At 50.4% G+C, this 19,007-nt stretch overlaps 1 protein-coding gene across 1 annotated transcript in view; it reads right to left on the bottom strand.

Moving 5' to 3' along the window:
• Window positions 1–1,843: 1,843 nt before the first annotated feature.
• GALNT17 (polypeptide N-acetylgalactosaminyltransferase 17) overlaps window positions 1,844–19,007 on the bottom strand; it is a 225,474-nt gene continuing 208,310 nt past the window's right edge. Inside the window, exons 8-11 of the mRNA XM_082493169.1 lie at window positions 15,920–16,057; window positions 14,570–14,665; window positions 2,880–3,047; window positions 1,844–2,224 (exon numbers count right to left, since the gene is read on the bottom strand). Of these exons, the coding sequence (XP_082349295.1) occupies window positions 2,096–2,224; window positions 2,880–3,047; window positions 14,570–14,665; window positions 15,920–16,057 (531 nt within the window). The 3' untranslated portion in view covers window positions 1,844–2,095. The remainder of the gene's footprint in view (window positions 2,225–2,879; window positions 3,048–14,569; window positions 14,666–15,919; window positions 16,058–19,007) is intronic.

The raw sequence follows: 19,007 nt of genomic DNA on the forward strand, positions 1-19,007 counted from the left end.
CTTCATCAGTAAATTGCTTTTCTGAGAAGGCAGCAACAAACGCATGGGGAAACACATCATGCAGCTAAAGACATTGTGATCACATTGGTTTTGTAAGTGCTAAAATTTATTACACAAGAGATGATGCAACAGCGAATAAGAGAGCAAAATTCTACATTGACTCCCTACTTTGCAATTCAGGACAACTAAGAGGTTTTACTTCATTAAGGAAGGCAAGGGAAAAAAATCAGAGACAACCCCAATGGATGAGGAAGTCTTGTCAAGCCTAAATGAACAATCAGTCCTACGTGATGCTCATTGCTGGAGAAGGAACAATGAAATATATCTGCTTCTGTTCAATAAATTACTAAAACATCAGTTATAAAGCCGCTGCATGGCACTGAAAATTAAACTCATTAAACATCCAGGTAGCTTCATCCTGATGCAAATGGAAGACAGGCATGAGTGCTCTGCAGCAAACAACTCTGTGCACATCCCGTCTTTGGGAAACATATTTACACGTACATCTCATATATTAATATATTTTAGTGCACCCTAGCCAGAGGGCAACCCGAAAGAGTTTTATTCCGTGAGAAGGACAGGAGATGGGCTGGCTTCTCCTCTCCACCGAGCAAAGCCCGTATCCACCCATTAGTCTGGCAACCACGTAAAGCAACTTCGCAAGACCACGCTTCCCTTTCCCAGGGAGCCAGACATCAGGACCCCAAACCTATGGTCTCCCATGCGCAAATTTGGTAGCTGTAGGCCAAAAAAAGCAGGTGACATCGCCCCACCGTATTAACAACCTCAAGTGACTTGAAGATCAAGAATTTCAGCCAAACTTCCATGTATTGGTCTCTTGCCCTCCCTCTCCCTTCCTTACTTCACCATAGCTCTTGAAGAACTGCAGAAACACGTGCTGTTTGGGGTGGACCTCGACCGCATTCACACACTGACCAGGCAGGACAGACGTACTCGAGCCTCAGGAGGAGAACCCCACTACAAAGTTCTGGAGACTACCATTATTGACGTCTTCGTTCAGAGCAAGGATGCCTTAAAAACAAACCCTACAGCCTCCATGGGAGGGACGCCCAAGAGGGACTATCGTCACCTGCTCTCAGCCTGTCGCACGCACCAGCACGTCCACCCTCACTTCTACAAGAAAAGATTAAAAAAAAAAGGGGTAAAGCTGCATCTCCAAGAGCACAGCGCCAGAGCCCTGCTGGGAGGGCACGGTGGACCTGCAGCTCCCCCGGGGCAGGAAGCATCCCGCAAGCCCCACTCACCATGCGTGAGTCCAACCGACAGCCCAAAGGCAGGTAGATACCCGAGGTAGATACCCCAACAGGCAGGTAGATACCCGAGGTCTTTTGGAAAAGGAACCCATTTGGGGCGTCCACTGGGGGGGCAGGTGCTGCACGGGGCTTTGGCCAACAGCAGCGCGTGAGCGATGGAGAGGAGGCGATGGGAGACCAGTCTGTTTTTTTTTTTCAATAGGATTTTGTTTGATGACGTCCGTGTTTAAGGGTTGGAAAGATCCACGGGAGCTACCGGGGGGAGCTTAACCTCTCCCAGACTCAAGAAAAGGGCTGCTGGATGCAAGGGCAAGAAAGGGGAAAGAGAGAGAGGACCTAGCAAAACACCCCATCTTTCAAACTCAGCTCATCTGGGGCTTGGCAACCTTTTCCTCTCCCAAGCACCTAAGTTTTCACGCTCGCCAGGCAGCTATGTCCAGGGTCTCTCGGCTCCGATCGCGGTCCAAACCTACCTGGCCCTTTGGGAGAGCTTGGAGGCGTCTGGGAAAGCAACAATTCCCTGTCACGCTCACAAGACTGCATGAGCTTATTACAGTCATTCCGGCAGAAATAAGTGGTACCTTTTAGAGTGCTTGCCAGGAGAAAATAGCAGTTCTGACCCAATTTCACACAGTTGGAATCAGCTGTGGGAGACTAATATACAGAAAAATAAAAAGACACAAATGCCCATTTCCCCCACGTCCTCTCCTAATAACATGAATAAAGCTCTGTTTTGATATTTCGTCCTTTCCAAAGGAGTCCAGTCGGATCAGTCCAAGTCAGCCGTGTTTCGAGTCAAACTCCTCCGACTCTTCCACCCCTTACTTGATGAAATTTTTAATCGTCCACCTTTGTCCTGTGCAGCTGCGAAGAATCAGATCGATACCGGCCATTCCCCTGTTCTCCACTTCCAAGCATCGTCCCGTTCCCTTGTTCAGGATGGCGCCGTTCTAAAATTAAAGGATACGGGGAAAATATTAAAAAAAAAAACCACAAATAAAGACGGGGGGTTGCCTGTGAAGCAAGCCAGGAGCACGCGCTGCGCCAGAGTGCAGCTGTGTCCTCGTGCATTGCTGGGAAGCGCACAGCACCGAGCTGGGCGGTAACGCGATTCAGGCAAAAAAAAAAAAAAAATTCCTAAAATAATCCATGCGAACGGGCGACCTTTCCCACTGACAACACGGATCCCCAACACATCAGCAACCAAAGAACATCCGCAACCTTTAACTAGCAGGGCTGCACCCCTGCGTTAGGAAGGTGTGATGCTTCTGTCCAGGGTATGTTATTTACTCTCTGCTTTGGGACAAAAGTACCATGTTTTCAGGTTATTTCACCATAGCTTATCTGTAAGAAACAAAGAAATCTGGAAGTCATCCACATACACCTGAGGGGACCAGAAAGGGAAACTTCTACTGGAAAGTGTCCTAAAATACTGTCCCTGCCCGGGTGCCTCTTAACCTTTTCCCTCTGCCCCAGGACCCGGCACCCGCTGTCCCACAGGACCGTTTCACCCTCGTCCCGCACTGTCCCATGCCAAAGACGATGTGCCACAGCCCACGGTCGGGGAAGCAGAGGGGCAGCACCGATGGCAGACCCGTAACAGACCTGTATGAAATTCCAGCGCTTATGGAGGCTGCTCTTGACCTTGTCGCAATCGAGGAGCTGAGGGAAGCGGCTTTTCACGTTATCCACCAGGCAGCGGGTATCGGGCAGAAGAGTGGTGGTCCCGAGGGCGCCGAGATGAAGGAAGCCCTCCTTGGTGTAGCGTGCAAGCTGCGGGGCAGGGAAGGAGGGGAAAACAACCATCAGTATCTTTGGAGCATCACTAAAAAGCAGCAGAGGACAGAGCAAATTTGCAGAGCCCCAGGAAAAAACCCTGTGAGGATGGAGGACAGAGAAAGTAGAACTGACAAGAAGAAAAACCCTGAGCCTTCTCCAGCCTTTTTTCTTGTTGTTTTGGGGCTTTTTGGAGATGCAGTTCGGGAGCTGGGGCACGGGGAAGCGGTAAGAACAACACTGAGCCTTAAACCCACCACGGGGCAGCCTCCTCCAGCCTCCGAACGCTCCGCAGGTTGGAGCAATGGATGATTTCCCTCGGGTTTTTGGCCAGAGCCAGCTGTCTTGGCCGGTCACGCTGGCCCAGCCTGTGGCTTTTCACACGCCTGGCGAGCCAACCTTGCTTTGGCCTCCAAACGATGCTGCTGGCGGGTCTGGCACGGCCCTCCAGCAAGTCCAACAGCAGCCGGGCAGCAACGCCAGCCAACGGGGGCCAATACGTAACTGGCGCCGTTCCCCGGGGATGCGAGCCCACAGCTCCCCCACGGTTCGGCGCTGAAACAAAGGCTCCGGGTTGCAGCAAACCCCCCGCCATACCCACCGCGTCCCACCGCCCAGCGCGCCCCGGGACCCGGCTGGGCTGCCGGGGAGCCGCAGGCAGCGGCGCGGCTGGCACCGGGACGGCACCGCGACAGCCCCACACACAAAGGGCTCCTCCGTTTGCAGCGTTCAAGGATCCCACCAAAATATTTGCCTAAGCGTATTTAAATTCGGGAGTGAAAAGAGACGAATGACAGCGGCCGGCCTTTTATAGTTCAAGGGAAAGATATACACAGCTGCTTATTTAAATTATGAATCAATCCATTATCTAGCAGACAAATAAGGAGTATTCAGCACGTTAATTAACTGAGCATATCTATGACCCAGACGCTTAAAAGGAGACAGTAAATCACACCGGGAGTTTGGGTTATCACGGTTAGAATAATTAAACATTGAAAACGAAGTTAAACCAGTGTAACAGGGTCCAACTGTAGCACGTAACCGCAGATACAGTTACGGTGCTCGAGGGCGATTTTGCCTTCCCTCGCTGATGCCGACTGCGGGTATCGGTGTGCCGGATCCTCCGGCTGGTCCCCATTGCTGCCTGTAGTCCTTGCGACGGTGCCTGCCGCGCTCTGCTCCCAGCTGCTGGTGGAGTTACACTTTTAGCCAACACGTTGCGTATCAAAGCAAGACCTCTGCTTACCGTACATCCCCCCGAAGGTCCACTTGCCAAAGGTATTCCCTCCTCCAGGCGGATTCAGCTGCCCACACCATACAGTTGATGCTGGCGTGGGGCAAAGCTGCCCCACCCCGCCCCGTGGTGAAGGATCTGCTCTTCTGGCCCTCAAAGTCCTTAGCAAGATGGTGCAGAAGAGTACGTGTCTCTTTAGCTTTGCAGTAATTCCCCCTCCAAACTCCTGCAGTGGCGCAAGCAGGGGTGGAAAGGAGAGCAGCCCGCAGAGCACAAAGCCATGACCATCACATCCTCCTCCTCCTCCCATCAACTGCTGCTGGAGAGCAGCTCTGTAGAGAGGGACCCGGGAGTCCTGGTGGACAACAGGATGCCCATGAGGCAGCAATGTGCCCTGGTGGCCAAGAAGGCCAATGGCATCCTGGGGGCATCAAGCAGAGCATGGCCAGCAGAGCAAGGGAGGTCATCCTCCCCCTCTGCTCTGCCCTGGGGAGGCCACAGCTGGAGTACCGTGTCCAGTTCTGGGCTCCCCGGGTCAAGAAAAGCAAGGAACTGCTGGAGAGGGTCCCACGGAGGCTATGGAGATGATCCAGGGACTGGAGCATCTCTCTGCTGAGGAAAGGCTGAGAGCCCCGGGGTTGTTCAGCCTGGAGAAGTGAAAGCTGAGAGGGGATCTCAGCAATGCTGATCAATATCTAAAGGGCGGGTGGCAAGAGGATGGGGCCAGACTCTTTCCAGTGGTGCCCAGTGACAAGACAGGGGGCAACAGGCACATACTGCAATATGGGAAATTCCACCTCAGCATGAGGAAAAACTTTGACGGTGATGGAGCACTGGCACAGGCTGCCCAGAGGGGTGTGGAGTCTCCTTCTCCGGAGAGATTCCAAACCCGCCTGGATGCGTTCCCGTGCGACCTGCTCTGGGTGACCCTGCTCTGGCAGGGGGGTTGGACTGGATGATCTCCGAAGGTCCGTCCCTTCCAACCCCTGCCAGTCTGTGAGTCTGTAATTCACCGTCTGCCCCAGGCACAAGGTGCCCGGCTGCAGGATGGGCATCATACCCACCACCGAGCTCGGCTCATGCTGTGCCGGGCTCCCAGCACGGGCGCTGCCCCGCACACCAGCCTGGAGCAACCTGGGAATGACTCCCCGGGCCTCTCCAGCCCAGCTGAAGGCTCAGATGCACATGATTTTTATTTAGCAGTTTGATGTTTTGATGAGCCAAGCCTCGAGGGGGCCGATGCTCTCAGCCTGACGGTGTGTTTTTAACCACGCAGCTCATCTGCATGAGTATTTGAGCACCACCACAGAGGATGGGACCGCCTGCCTTGCAAAAAGAAAGAGGTATCTAAAGGAAAAAACCAAAAAATTGCTAAGACCTCTTCATGACAGATGAAAGAAATCACGCAGAAGTCCCAAACGGGCAGTGCAAGTTACCCTCCTTCTCCTGTTTCCGAAATGTTTCCTACCACGTACATAATTAGCGTGCTAAACACTTGCCTTTTTGGTGTTTTTTTTTTTTGTTGTTGTTGTTTTGGGTTTTTTTTATGATGTTTGGCAGCTCGTCTTCAGACAGTTGGCCTAATGCCCACAAGGCAACATGATTTCTGCTCTTACATGTTATCGCCTAACGTGGTGGGAAAAATAAGTAGAGCAAAAACCAAATCTTTCCCGAGGAAGGGAGCGGGGCGGGGGCCGCAGGGAGACACGACGAGCTGAAAAACAAACACGGGTATTATGAAAAATGCAGTAAGTGCATCTATTAGACGTGTCACCTACTATGTATAATAGCCAGATAAATAAAGCCCCGAACACGCGTCTGGACGCAGCACACTGCCTAATGCCTGATCTACTCTGCCGAGCGCAGCGGAGGCTCAGCAAAGCCGTTCCAGCATTCAGGTCTGTCCAACCATCAAACCTGAGAGTCATCATTCCCCCAAAATCCCATCTGACTCAGGAGTGCAAGCTCCACCATGCTCCTACGGCATTTACGCATTTTGGTTTTATTTTTTGGGATGTTTTGCTTTTGATGCCTTAACTCTTCGTTCGTTGTTTCGCTCCCCTCCGGGGCGAGCCGGCCGCGGCAGCCGAGGGTCTCAACCACAAGGCGACGGCAGAGGTGAAGCACCCGGGTAAAGGGGAATCCTGCGGTGAAGCACCAATCCTGCTACCGTTGAGTCTTTCTTGAGCGGAAAAAAAGGAAGAAAATACCAAGCAGAGGTGATGGCCCCACAGGCAGCTGCGGGGAGCGTAGCCGCAGCCTGACCGGCACTTTCTATCTGGATTTGCTGGGTAAGGGAAGAGATGGGAAACCCCTCTGTCCCATCACCACGTAGCGCATCGGCCAACATTTTAAAGAGCAGCTCCAGACAGTGGGCTCGCGTAAGACCTGAGCCTGCCTTAGAAACTGAAGACGCCATAGAAATGCTTTATAATATCAGTAAATTACGTGTGCTGTTTTTATGGAAACCTTCCGAGCGGTGGCAGCGACTCAGCACCTGGAGAACCCGGCATCTCGAGCACGGCTGCGTGCTTCCTCGTGGCCAGCACAGCCCCAGCCGCCCGTCTCCGGGAAAGGCGGTTGGTGCGAACTTATCCTTCGGCTACTCGTGAAAGTTGAGGGGAGAAGATGTAACAGCGAGAGGTTTCTGCCAGCGCTCATAGTGATATTCGGCATCAGGACAAAATACCGCCGGGGCACCGCCGCTCCTTGGCTCGGGGGAGCACAGGAAGGGACTGCCATGAGCAGATTTCCATACGCTCCTTCTTTGGGCGCCGCGTTTGGGAGTCTCAGTGATGTAACCGTGCAAATCCTGCCCTCCTGGCCAGGAGCGCACCCCATCCACCCGGCACCACCCAAACGCTCTGTGCTCCTTCCCGCTCCTCCTCATCCTCACGGCACAGCCTGGTGAGCTCTTCCCACAGGATCCGGGCAGGCTCTTCCGCCAAATGTTTTCCCGTTGCACCACATCGGTTTTCTCCTCTCAAACGTTTCCTAAGGATTGTCCCGACTCTTCTCGATTCTTCCGATGCCGACCACGCCAAAAATGTTGTCTACGTCAGCAAGTGTCTGAACAAAGCTACGCCCTCGGAGATCCCACGGCTGCTTTGCAGTCACCAGTGATTTTCTCACACAGTCATCACAGTGCTTAAAGATAATATAAGTTTGTCTTTTTTTTTTTTTTTTTTGAAAGAAATTATTTGATTGATGAAGGAGGAGATTTTGCCAAAGTGCAGTCCAGTCACAGGAAGTTAACGACAGCCTACGTTGTATAACCACTTAGATCCAATGATATTTCACGCAACAAACCCATGTTTTCCCGGCTTTGTGGAAAGACAAATCCTTGAAGTGATGCGAGTTTAAATTCCGCTCTCTTCCCCCCCCCCCCCCAAATCTATCTGTCCTTTAAAGCGATCTGTCCTGCATCCCACGGGTTCGTCAGCCTCCAGAAAACAGAGCAAGCCAGGCACGAGCTGAGCGAGCGGTGGAGGATACGGCCAATCCAGCAGGAAAAAGACAAACATGGAGGTACGGGGCTGAGGAAACGCCTGAAGCAATGACCCAGCCTGGCACAGGACGAGAGACAAACCAGAAAGACCAAGAGGAAGGACCAGAGGAAAACCAGTTTGAAAATATTAACAAGCAACCCGTTTAAAAGTGGTTAATATTGATGAGGTCTTAAACCACTTAATCGGTGCAAATGGCCCAAAGCCACATTCCCAGAGAGAAACACACCTTCGTACCCACAGCCTCTTACGAACACCCTTTTGGGTAAAACTGCATCCCGGGTAAAACTGCCTCTTGCAGCATCCCCCATCTTCAGGTGCCGCTTTGGGGGGCTGCTTGGCCCGGGGGGTGGGGGGGGACCCGCAGCCCCCGCCGATGCCGGGCGAGCGGAGGGGTGCACGGCCACACAGGAGCCCGGTGCGCCACCAATGCATCTTCTTTGATTATTGTTTCTGGCTGGCTGCATCTCGGGGACGGGAGAAAGTTAATTAGACGCCTTAGCACCTGGGAAATAAAAGCCTTGATGACCTTCATTGACTCTATTGGAAAATAATTTGGTGTTGTTTAGCTTCCTTTCTGCACTGAGCACATCATCAATTAGCAACCATAAGTAAAGCGCACGGTATTTTCTTTTTAACACAATTTAATCTGATGTGCTATTTTGTCACCCTTGATACTGCAGTGTCCCGGATGATCTCAGTATTGATGGTTTTGTCCTCAAGTCCTGATGCTTAAATGGGCAAAACATATTTTATCCTATAATTAAATGAAATGCTCGGCTGGGTGAACATTATCTTAAGTTTTATAGTATTATAGTGCTTTCTATCACCTTAATATATCACCATAGCTCTGTCACTCCAATGAGATATTACTATATTATTAGCGTAATACATCATTACGGCAAGGTGTTTTCATGATGTATTGCTTAAAAGATGAAGCCATCAGGAAGAAAAAAAAAATCCACACGCAAGCTCAACATAATTACAGGGTAAAAGGATACTTCATCATGAAATCTGATAATTATTTGACCTGGAAGTGAATGAAAGGAGGGAGAACGGAAAGCTAAAGGGAAAACAAGAGAAAAACCAAAACACTGACAGATGCTACAACAGAGGTGCTGTGAGCAGAAGCCAAGATCTCGCCCGCATTCAGCGCTAGGTATGGGATCCATCGCACCCAACTGCATCCACGGGCGCACTTAGCCGAAATTCGTTAGCAGTCATCAGCAGGGAGAGCAGGAACTCACCGTACTCCGCGAGCTGCCCTGCCTCCAACGGGACGAACCTCTCCCCGCAGAGCCGGTCATTCCCCCTCTCTCTGCGTGGGGCTGCTCACCTACAGATACACAGCATCACGTGGGGACGGACGTAGGAAGTGAGGACTTCCAACAAAATTCCAACGTCACCCGGCGTGGCAGGGAACGGGACCCGCTGCACCGCTGTCCTTGCGCCGTTCAAACGCCAGCAGGGATCCTACGCCTTACCCACGCTCGCTGCAGCCGAGGAACCCGCTCCTTGATTGAGAAACGCGTTTAAAACACGAACGCGATGGGCCACAGCGTCAAGAGGAGAAGTTGAGATTTTAGGGGACTACACGAACGTTGAGCGCAGACACCACTGCGTGCGCTTTCGGGTGCTGAACAACTCAAAAAGAATTGCAACTCCTTGTGGTTTTTAGATATATATAAAGAAAAAGCCCAAGCGAGCTATTTGAACAAAGTGTTTACATTACTTCTAATTATATTCCCAGCAATAAATTACAACACGCAGCCCATTAATTAAACAGTAGTAGCGAAAGTCCAATTTCTTTTGTGCGGCGCCCGTGCTTCTGCAAAAGGCTAATTCCAAAGCTTCTGCACTCACTGATAGCTACTTTTAAAAAGCGTTTTCAAGGAGTTAAACTAATTGCACGTATCGTGAAACAAAAGAACTGCCAAGAACTGGCTCTCAGCTGGAGAGGGAAAGGACAACGTGGAGGTGTAAGACCACAAAGGAAAATCCACGCCGAGCTTGCGCGACAGGCGAGCCGAAGGGAGCCAGCAGCGCCGCAACGTCTGACTTCAGAACATCAGGTAGGAAAAGAAAACATCGTTAAGTTTAATGACAAAAACAGCTGAGGAAAACATAAATAACCTGCTTTTAGCCATTCATCTTAAAGCCCAGGGTTAGCAGACAATGTCAGCCTAATGCAGTTTCTCCATCCTATAATGCACTTAGAGGTTTACGTTTCCATCCAGAAAGTCCAAAAGGCAGTTTGTGCCATTTAAGAAAAAAATTGTGCGCGTTTAAGCAACAGCTCAGTTATATTTAGCAGTGACTCGATCAGCCACAGTTGACTGATCTCTTTTTAAAGGCAGGGATAAACCAAAGAGAGATTTGTCTCTACCCCGAAGGACTCCCGCAGCCGGTTCCTAGGTTCCGGTGGCTCCTGGATTCCCCAGTTCAGGCTCAGATGGGCTTTGGGATTACTTAGTCCTGGTGAGCCCGGAAAGCCCAGACTGGCCATATTGTGAGAACGGCCTCTTTTACGCTTTACCATCACTTGAACTATACATTTTTTTCAGCTGAAAATGAACGTCCTTGAGCTTGCTGGACCCCTGGATACTCACTAAGACCACCACAGCTCCAGTGTCCTGCAGCTCTACGTCCCCACTCGCTCCATCTCAATCTTCAACTCACCCTCACGCCAATGAGGCTCATTTTGCAGGTGGAGAATTAAGACAGACGTGTTTAAGTCATATTTGAGGCAAGTGATGGAACAGAGAGCTGGCACCCCGTCTTGCTAAGTCCTGATTAATGCTGTTGGGTTTTCAGCCAGATTTGATGAGCTAATCATTAAGATGTGACCAAAAAAAAAAAAAAAAAAATCAGATCTTATCTCAGGGGAGATACCAGGAATGGGATACCATCTCTGGGATGTTCCCAGACCCTCAGGAGCGGCTCCAAGATTTTCCTGTGAACTCTAATACGTGTTTCCCACCTGAAAAGCAGCAGTTGGGGCACCTCCTTCCCTCGCAAAGACCTTCTTTTCAGAATGATCCATTTTCAAGATCGAGTTTAGACACCTCTGGTATTCAATATCGGGATATTAAAAAACAAAAAAAAAAGACACCCAAATCCAAGACGTGCTACAACCCATCATGGGCGAGACTGCCGCTGACACCAGCAAACCAGTCGCAGCAGCCTCAGTTTCAACCAGAAAGCTCCGGTGCTTAAATTGCAAACCCGCTCAATAAATAAATTACCCCAAATACTTTGGGAAACCCTAGTGTCTTGCTGGGACACTTTTCTTCCTCTCCCCGCTCTCCTTTCCGATTGCTGGGAGAAACTTTCACAGGCAGGGTTCTACTGTGCAAATCCCTGCAGGTCCATGGTCTTTACTATATTATATTTCACAGTTTTGGTCCTAACGAATGCAACTGCAGTGCTGAGCTTTTTTTTTTTTTTTTTTTTTTTTGTAACGTTATCACGGAATCGCGGAGTTTCAGAGTTGGAAGGGACCTCTAGAGATCACCCAGCCCCACTCCCCTGCCAAAGCAGGATTGCCCAGAGCACATCACTCAGGACTGCATCCAGGTGGGTCTTGAAAACCTCCAGAGAAGGGGACTCCACAACCTCCCTGGGCAGCCTGTGCCAGTGCTCTGTCACCCTCACCGTAAAGAAGTGTTTCCGTGTATTTGAACGGAACTTCCTGTGTTCTAACTTGTGCCCATTGCCCCTCGTCCTGTCACTGGGAACCACTGAAAAGAGCCTGGCTCCATCCTCCTTCAACCCACCCTTTAGATACTTGTACGCCATAATAAGGTCTCCCCTCAGCCTTCTCTTCTCCAGGCTAAAGCGTCCCAGCTCTCTCAGCCTTTCCTCATAAGGCAGATGCTCCAAGCCCTTCATCATCTTAGTTGCCCTTCGCTGGACTCGCTCCAGCAGTTCCCTGTCCCTCTTGAACTGGGGAGCCCAAAACTGGACACAGTATTCCAGTTGTGGCCTCACCAGTGCAGAGTAGAGGGGGAGAATGACCTCCCTCGACCTACTGGCCACACTCTTCCCTATGCAGCCCAGGATTCCATTGGCCTTTTTGGCAACAAGGGCACATTGCTGGGTCATGGATAATTTACTGTCTACTAGGACCCCCCGATCCTTCTCCTCAGAACCACTTCCCAGTAGGTCTACCCCTAACCTATACTGGTTATGAAGGAACTGGAAGTTTCCCCTCTCCACACCTGCCCGGAGATCCAATGCTGCTGCAGCAGAGGTACAGGTTTACGGAGCTCTTGGCAGAGGGAATTCAGCCACTGGGGTTGAGCGTTTCTGTGTAATTTATGCACTTCTGGGTTGAGAGGAAGGTCTGATGCAGTAACTTGCCTTTGAGAGCAGAGCAAATCTGTCACACCCCGCAGTGTATCAATCCAGGTGGCCTGGATTTAGTCTTCACTGGGTGCTGTGTCACCCCCTGTGCTGGTCCACCCCAGCCATCTGCTGTCACGCAGTAATTTCAACGGGACGTAGGTGCTCGCAAGGCTTTGGACACGTGGTCCTGCCCAGCCAGCAGCTCTCAGCCTAAACCCCACGGCATCCGCCAGCGCTGACAGCTCTGGTTTGGGATCGTGATGTTAAAATAAGCTGTTAGAAGGCATGGCGAATGCCAGAGTAATAAACATCACGATGCCAAGATGGAAAACGGTGGAATGCCAAGCCAGGGCTGCCTTACCAGGTAAGGGAAGAACACAGCCCATACAGCTCGGCGGCCAGAATACGTGCAGGTCTTCCCTAAAACACGCAAAGACAGATTGCTCTCCTACAAATAAAAAGATATCCCTGTCTATACCATAAATGTACCTAACTCGGCATCCGGGCACAGCCGCGGGGGGATTGTCTCACCGAACCTCCCACAGGTCAATGTTCAGCTTCCAGTGTAAGGCTTGTCCTCTTGGCAACGGCGAGGGACAGGCAGGACCCACCCCACCGCGCGAGCTGCCACGGGTCCCCTCCTGCGGCACGTCTTGCCTTCTTTTGAGAAAATGTGGATGATGGCTTCAGCCTAGAAACTCGGCATTCAGACAGCTTTAAGGTGCAGTTTTGCCCCAATTTCTAAGCAGATTTTAGACTGAACATTGGGAAAGAATTTTTCCCAGAAAGAGTGGTCGGGCATTGGAATAGACTGCCCAGGGAGGTGGTTGAGTCACCATCCCTGGATGTGTTTTAAGAGACGTTTAGATGTGGTGTTGGGGGATATGGTGTAGGGGAGAACTTTGCAGAGTAGGGTAGATGGTTGGACTCGATGACCCCAAGGGTCTCTTCCAACCTAGGCATTTCTATGGTTCAGATGCAATCCCTTCAGCACAAACGTGCCCGATCCAGAGACAGCAGCGGGGAAATATTTCCGAGTCCGGCAACGAGCACAGACTTTTCAACAAAGGGAATAGAAAAGCAACAGAAGAAAGAGCCGTGTCACAGAGGAGTTTATCCCTGTTTCCACCCACCGCCACTACACACCGCGCAAGCACAGTGGTGGTAGAGCCCATCATCTACAACATTTAGCCTCGGCTAAATTTCCAATATAGACAGCCCCAGCATTTCCACGGGAAAGGCAAACTAAGGCAGGAGGTTGAAGTCAGCTGCATACATCAAACCCTGATGATAAACACCAGTGAGGCCACCGGAGAGAGCTAAAACGCCAGAAGAACAAAGGCTGTTACTCTGTGGCTTTATAGGGAGGTCAGGTGTGATTTTGGTAATGAAAGAAAACCGAAAAATCACATCGTAATTCTTGAAAACCCCATGTGTCATAAGACGGCCACTCTGCTTCCAGACCTAAAGGGAAACTTGCTGTATTTTCACCTTAAAGATTGTAGAGGAGAAGGACATTGTGCTAAGGGACTCGCATGATGAGACGGTGACCACGAGGCATGCAGAAAGAAAAGCACAAAGGAAATCACAGGTTTTGGGCAAAATACTGACGCGATATGGGCTGAGGCAAGAGGAAAAACAGACGGGAAAAGTCAGTGGGGAACTGGGTAAATTATCCCTGGAGCTGCAGATCCTGAAAGTCCAGCTTAGAGTCTGCTGTCGGTTTCACAGATGCCAGCAGTGACGGGAGGTAGTGTGGTACCCCGTTTTGTTCCAAATCTATGGCGATCAAAGAAGCAGCGTTCCCGTGCTGCTTTCTGCTTAAAAAACAGCAAGAGAAAAAAAACTACACAAGAAGCTGAATTAGTTCACCATCACTAACTTTCAGTATTCGGCACATCCACCAATCCCTCAAAAGAGATGAGATCGAGAACGAATCTTGCAATGAGGACTTTTAATCTAGAATAAGCTTGAAATTCGGATAAGAGGCTTTTGGTTTGCTTCAAAACTTTTGGAGAGGGAAAAGGAGCGCTAGAAAACTAACACCATGGTAAATCCCAGCCGAGCCGAAATGGTTAATTACCATCCCGTTAGAAAGCACTGTTTGTTTCCTTCACCCAGTTGGTACGTTTTTACTCTGCCCGGTGCAAGAGAAAGGAAACGTCTTAAAAATGCTCTGCTGTGCTCATCGGCTATTGGCTTTCAGCATTATTTGCCCTCATCTGGAAGATTTTTTTCCAACTTACGCTTTTACGTGCGGCTCTGGCACGATTACGGTAATCCGGAAAATAGCTACGCTGAGAGCAGCTGGGAAAACGCACCTTTGTATCTGCGGGATTTTTAAGAAGGAGCTGGGCCTTATGTATTTGAGGGAAGCCAACAGACCAGTCGCACGCCCGTCCCCCGTCCATCCCGGCAGAGTCAGTCCTCACCTGCGGTCCCCAGCCGTGGCACGGGTACAGTATTGCTGTGTGGTTCTCCTGCGGGCCCTGGTCAAGGCAGACGTCTTTCGCTTTGTTGTTTCGAAGCTGTAAGAAATAAAAAACGCGGAGTTATAGGGCCCTGTCTCGGCGGAGATGAGCCATAAACTGATGCGCAGCAATTTCTCCAGCCTCTCGTGCTACGGAAAGGATATACGGCGCTATATCGCTGGGCGTAATCAGGCAGAGAAAGGTTCAGTGCGCCATACGTTTTCTTTAAATACAGGGCTTAACGATGACTGCTTTTATATAATAATCACCATTCAAAGCAGCCAACTTCCTTCAACACAGTTTTCTTTGCCTTCGGTCATGTGCGGTGGCAACAAACGTATTTTTAGCCCGCCGCCAGCACGTTGCCAGGAGCCTGAAATCCATGCAGGATCGCTTGTATTTCATCGAAATCTCAACGTGCTCGACCAGGCAGAGGAGAAAAAGTCCGGCGAGCACGAGGAGCCCCTTCAAATCATCGTGGGGATGAAGCAGGAGATGCAGACACGGCAAACCGGCCGTCAAGTACCGAAGGACACGCTTCGGGGAGGGGGGGAGCGGGGACGTGCTGGCTTCATGCTACAAAGCCAAACGGGCGCTGCACCACAGCCACCGGGTCTGTTAACACCACCGTCCCCTCTCCGGGCTCCCCGTACCGCGCAACTGCAGTTAACGCCTTCGCAAACACCGCTTTTGGGGGAGGTTTGAGCCTGAAGGCATTAAGTAACTTTGATAATAAATCTTTCTTAAAATTAACGCCCGTCAGGGCTGCTCGGGGCCGTGCTTCCAGAAGCCTTCTCGAACTGCCACTATTCCGTGAGACCTATTGCAACAGAATATTATTAGTTCCCATAAATGCCCGTTTTTATATTCCCGGTATGGTCTCAAAGCCAGCGGAGACTGAATTAAGTCTCCTTACTTTATCTCGTCCTTAAGCTGTTGTGACAACGCATTGTAGCCCACAGAGACCTTGTAAGGAATAAGGCCGAGTTTAAGTCAAAGGGTTTTATAAAACGACTACGTATTAAAAAATATACATACAGCTGCTTAATCCATGGAGTCAATGGGTAATATAGATAATTTTCTGTCAATTCAGTAAATGAGGTCTTAAAATATTTTACTGTATATGGTCTCCAAGATGAGAAATAAATCCCAAACCAGGTTTTTAGACGAAACTGTGAACAGATTTATATAATTATACACAAATAGTAGGTTTTGATTCACATTCTTCTCCTTTGAGGGTATTTCTCATCAGCGACTCACCAGCTGTAAATATTACCAGTCTGGTCTAAGGGACCGCTCAGCCTTAATTACCTCGCCGTAAGCGACGGTGTTGTTGTATCTTCTCATTTCTGGATAAACGTGGTCCAGGTACCACTGGAAATTTTTACACTTCAAGCTCTTCCTTAATGCTTTTCTCTCGGAAACGTCCCCAATGTCAATGCCCGGATTCTGAAAAAATAAAGACACAGCACGTCACTGAGTGGATACCCTTCGGAAAAATGTAAGAAGAGCGTATTTCACTGATGTTTGATACAGCTTCCAAGCCGCCTGGGCAGAGGCCCTGCCAGGGAATTTTAGCGTGTGTGTCCAAGCTGAAATCACCCTCACAGAAGTCAGAAGACAACTTGGGTTTCACAGCCACAGCGAGGAGGAGACGCGGACATCTCTCGTAGGGTTTGAAGACATCCTTGCAACGGCCACCAGACTGACGCTGGACACTGTCCTGGGAAGTAATTTAGACAAGAGAACCCAAATGGAGAAGAAATTTTTTTTTTTTTTTTTGGAGTAAATACGAGAAGTGTAGTGTAACAGAGGTGAATCTTCTCACCGATTCCTCTGGGCTTTGGATCCATCCGAGAAAGACTGAATCTGTCAACGGGCACAACGACAAAGTATTTTTAAAAGATCTCACCTCCTCTTTAGGTACTGCCATACAGGACTTCCAGAAAAGCCTAACAGCAAACGTCCATCAGGATTTAAAAGATGATGAATCCTGGAAATGCAAACCCCTGTCTGTGCACTGAGCATGAAATCCCACCCCACCCCCCCCCCCCAAAAATACAGAAGGTGGGGGACCCTACAAAGGGGCAATGCAGAGGACAGCACAGTTAAAAGGTATAAAATAAGGAGGGGAAAGAAAAGAAGAAAAAAGAGAAAGGTTTAAGATTCATATATAATAGAGGCTGAGAATAAAGGATGAAAATTACAGGAGAAGAGAAGTTGAGGCTGAACCTCAGAAAAACCTCTCAACAATTTGGACAATTACGCGGTGAAATAGTCTCCCTGGAGACGCAGAGGAACCCCACCGCTCCAGCCGATCTGAAAGCAGACAAAGCCATGAGATCTGTCCCCGAAGGAATAATCTTACAGGAGCCGGGAGCAGGGGCTGAAGAGAGCTGCCCCCCTTTAACCTTTTATTCCATTACAGAATTTGGGGAACTAATGCAGCAGCCAGGTGGAGGAAACCAAAGGCGGCCCCTTTTACGCCTTCCTACAGGTGTCTGGGTTTCTACTCTATTTTAGCTGCTGCTCTTGTCTTTTGCAGTCATCATTAAATACAGCTGGGAAAGCAATTTTCCATTACAATGCTTGTAATGATCTTCTAATGAATTATTCACTCTGCTTTAGAGAAGACACCATTTTAATGCGCGACTGGTAGCTCATAGGTAAAAATAAAGACGATTCAGTGCAGACAGGTAGGACAGGCTGAAATCCGAGTGGGTGAGACGGGACGCAGAGCGAAGCGGGACCCGCAAACCAGTCAGCACCTGAAATATTCAGTGCCTGGGGTCTGGCTCGGTTTTGAATACAGCGGCATCACGAAAGAATCCAGCGTATAACTGAATAACCCCCTGCACAATACCACCTGTCAAACACGGTTTCTCTGAAATTAAATCTCAGTTTTACCGGGAAGACCTATATAAAAATCCCAAACGGTTTTCAGGGTAACCCAGACCTGTTTCCCCAGACCCACCGTTCCTCAATTTCTCCATAACAAACTACTCCAGGACTCCCCACCGCCCCCGGGGACGACGAACCGGCAGCGCAGGCAGCTCACCCGTCCTTCCCAGGTACCTGTTGCTCTCTAACGCAGTACGAAGTCGCGACTACCGTGGCTCTAAATGCCAGTAACTCTCCCCAGATGTAACCTTTCCCCGGAAAGCAGCGGCAGCAGCTCATGGTTTTGCTGTTTTAATGTTTTGGGTTTTTTTTTTTGTTTGGTTTTTTTTTGGGTTTTTTTTTTTCGGAAGGCCCCGGGGCGCAGCGCTGCCAGCCGGGGACGTTGCCGCGGCGGGGTGAGGACGGCAGCAGCTCTTTGCAGGGGTGTGATCTGCGGGGTACGAACGTTTTGTGTTTATTTTTAAGCACCAAAAGGGTGGCTGTAAATAAGCGCTCGCGTGGGGTCTGGCCACTCACGGAAAAGGTTTTTCCTCGCGCTTGAACAGAGCAGCCCAGCGCTCCTTCTTAGGTGCACTGCGAGTGGAGTGGGTGTCCGGGGGCTCCGCAGGGCACTCTGAATTCTCATCCCACCCATCGCCTGGACAGCATCGCCTCCCCACCAGCCCTTCTTCTCCTTCTGGCAGGACCAGAGGTAGGAGATGGGGGGACTGGCCCAGCTGGGGGTGTTCCCAGCGCACTCCCGGCAGCGTTCGGAGCTGGGAGGCAGGAGGTGCTCTTGGGTTTCATGATTAGACACAACCTGCACGGAGATCGGAGCCCAAGCAGCAGCCTTGGACCTACAGAAAGTCCTCCTGGAGCCTACAGAGCTTTGTGCAGAAGTGCAGGGAATCACCTAGAGGGGTCCACGTGCAGGATGTGTCCCCTGGTCACGCATGGTCAACGTGACTTACCGGTGGGACCCCACGGTTTTCCAAAGACGCACCGTGCTGCAACGTGGTAGGATTCACATGAAAAATAACATGTCAGATCTAAGGAAATCTAACCATTTCTCTGCAGAAATAAATACAACCACCAAAGCTGAGAGTATTTCTGGAGCACTTGCGCGTGGTGCCGCTGGGAGGGGATCTCCTGCGGGCCACCGACCTCCCATCCTTTACCTCTGAAGACGGTTTCTAAGCGCTGATGGCCTCGACGATCCCGACGCTGTCCCAGGCACATGGACCACGCACCGTCCGCGGGGAGCTCTGGGCAGCGACAGCGTCTGCCAGTTGGGAAACCCGCGCTGGGCCGCGCGCGACACGGACCTGCCCGAGCCGCGGGAAACAACCTCCTGCGCTAATGACGCTGATATTAATCATTTTCTGCCAACCGATTTTACAGACAGACTCCATCTGCGGAGCGGTGTAATGACATAAGCGCACGCTGTGTAAACACTCAACGGGGAGATAAACACTACGATGCAGGTTTAATTTTTAGAAGTGAAAATAAAAAGGCTGAT

This window comes from Vanellus vanellus, assembly GCF_965231255.1.
Source record: "Vanellus vanellus genome assembly, chromosome: 19".
NCBI lineage: Eukaryota > Metazoa > Chordata > Aves > Charadriiformes > Charadriidae > Vanellus > Vanellus vanellus.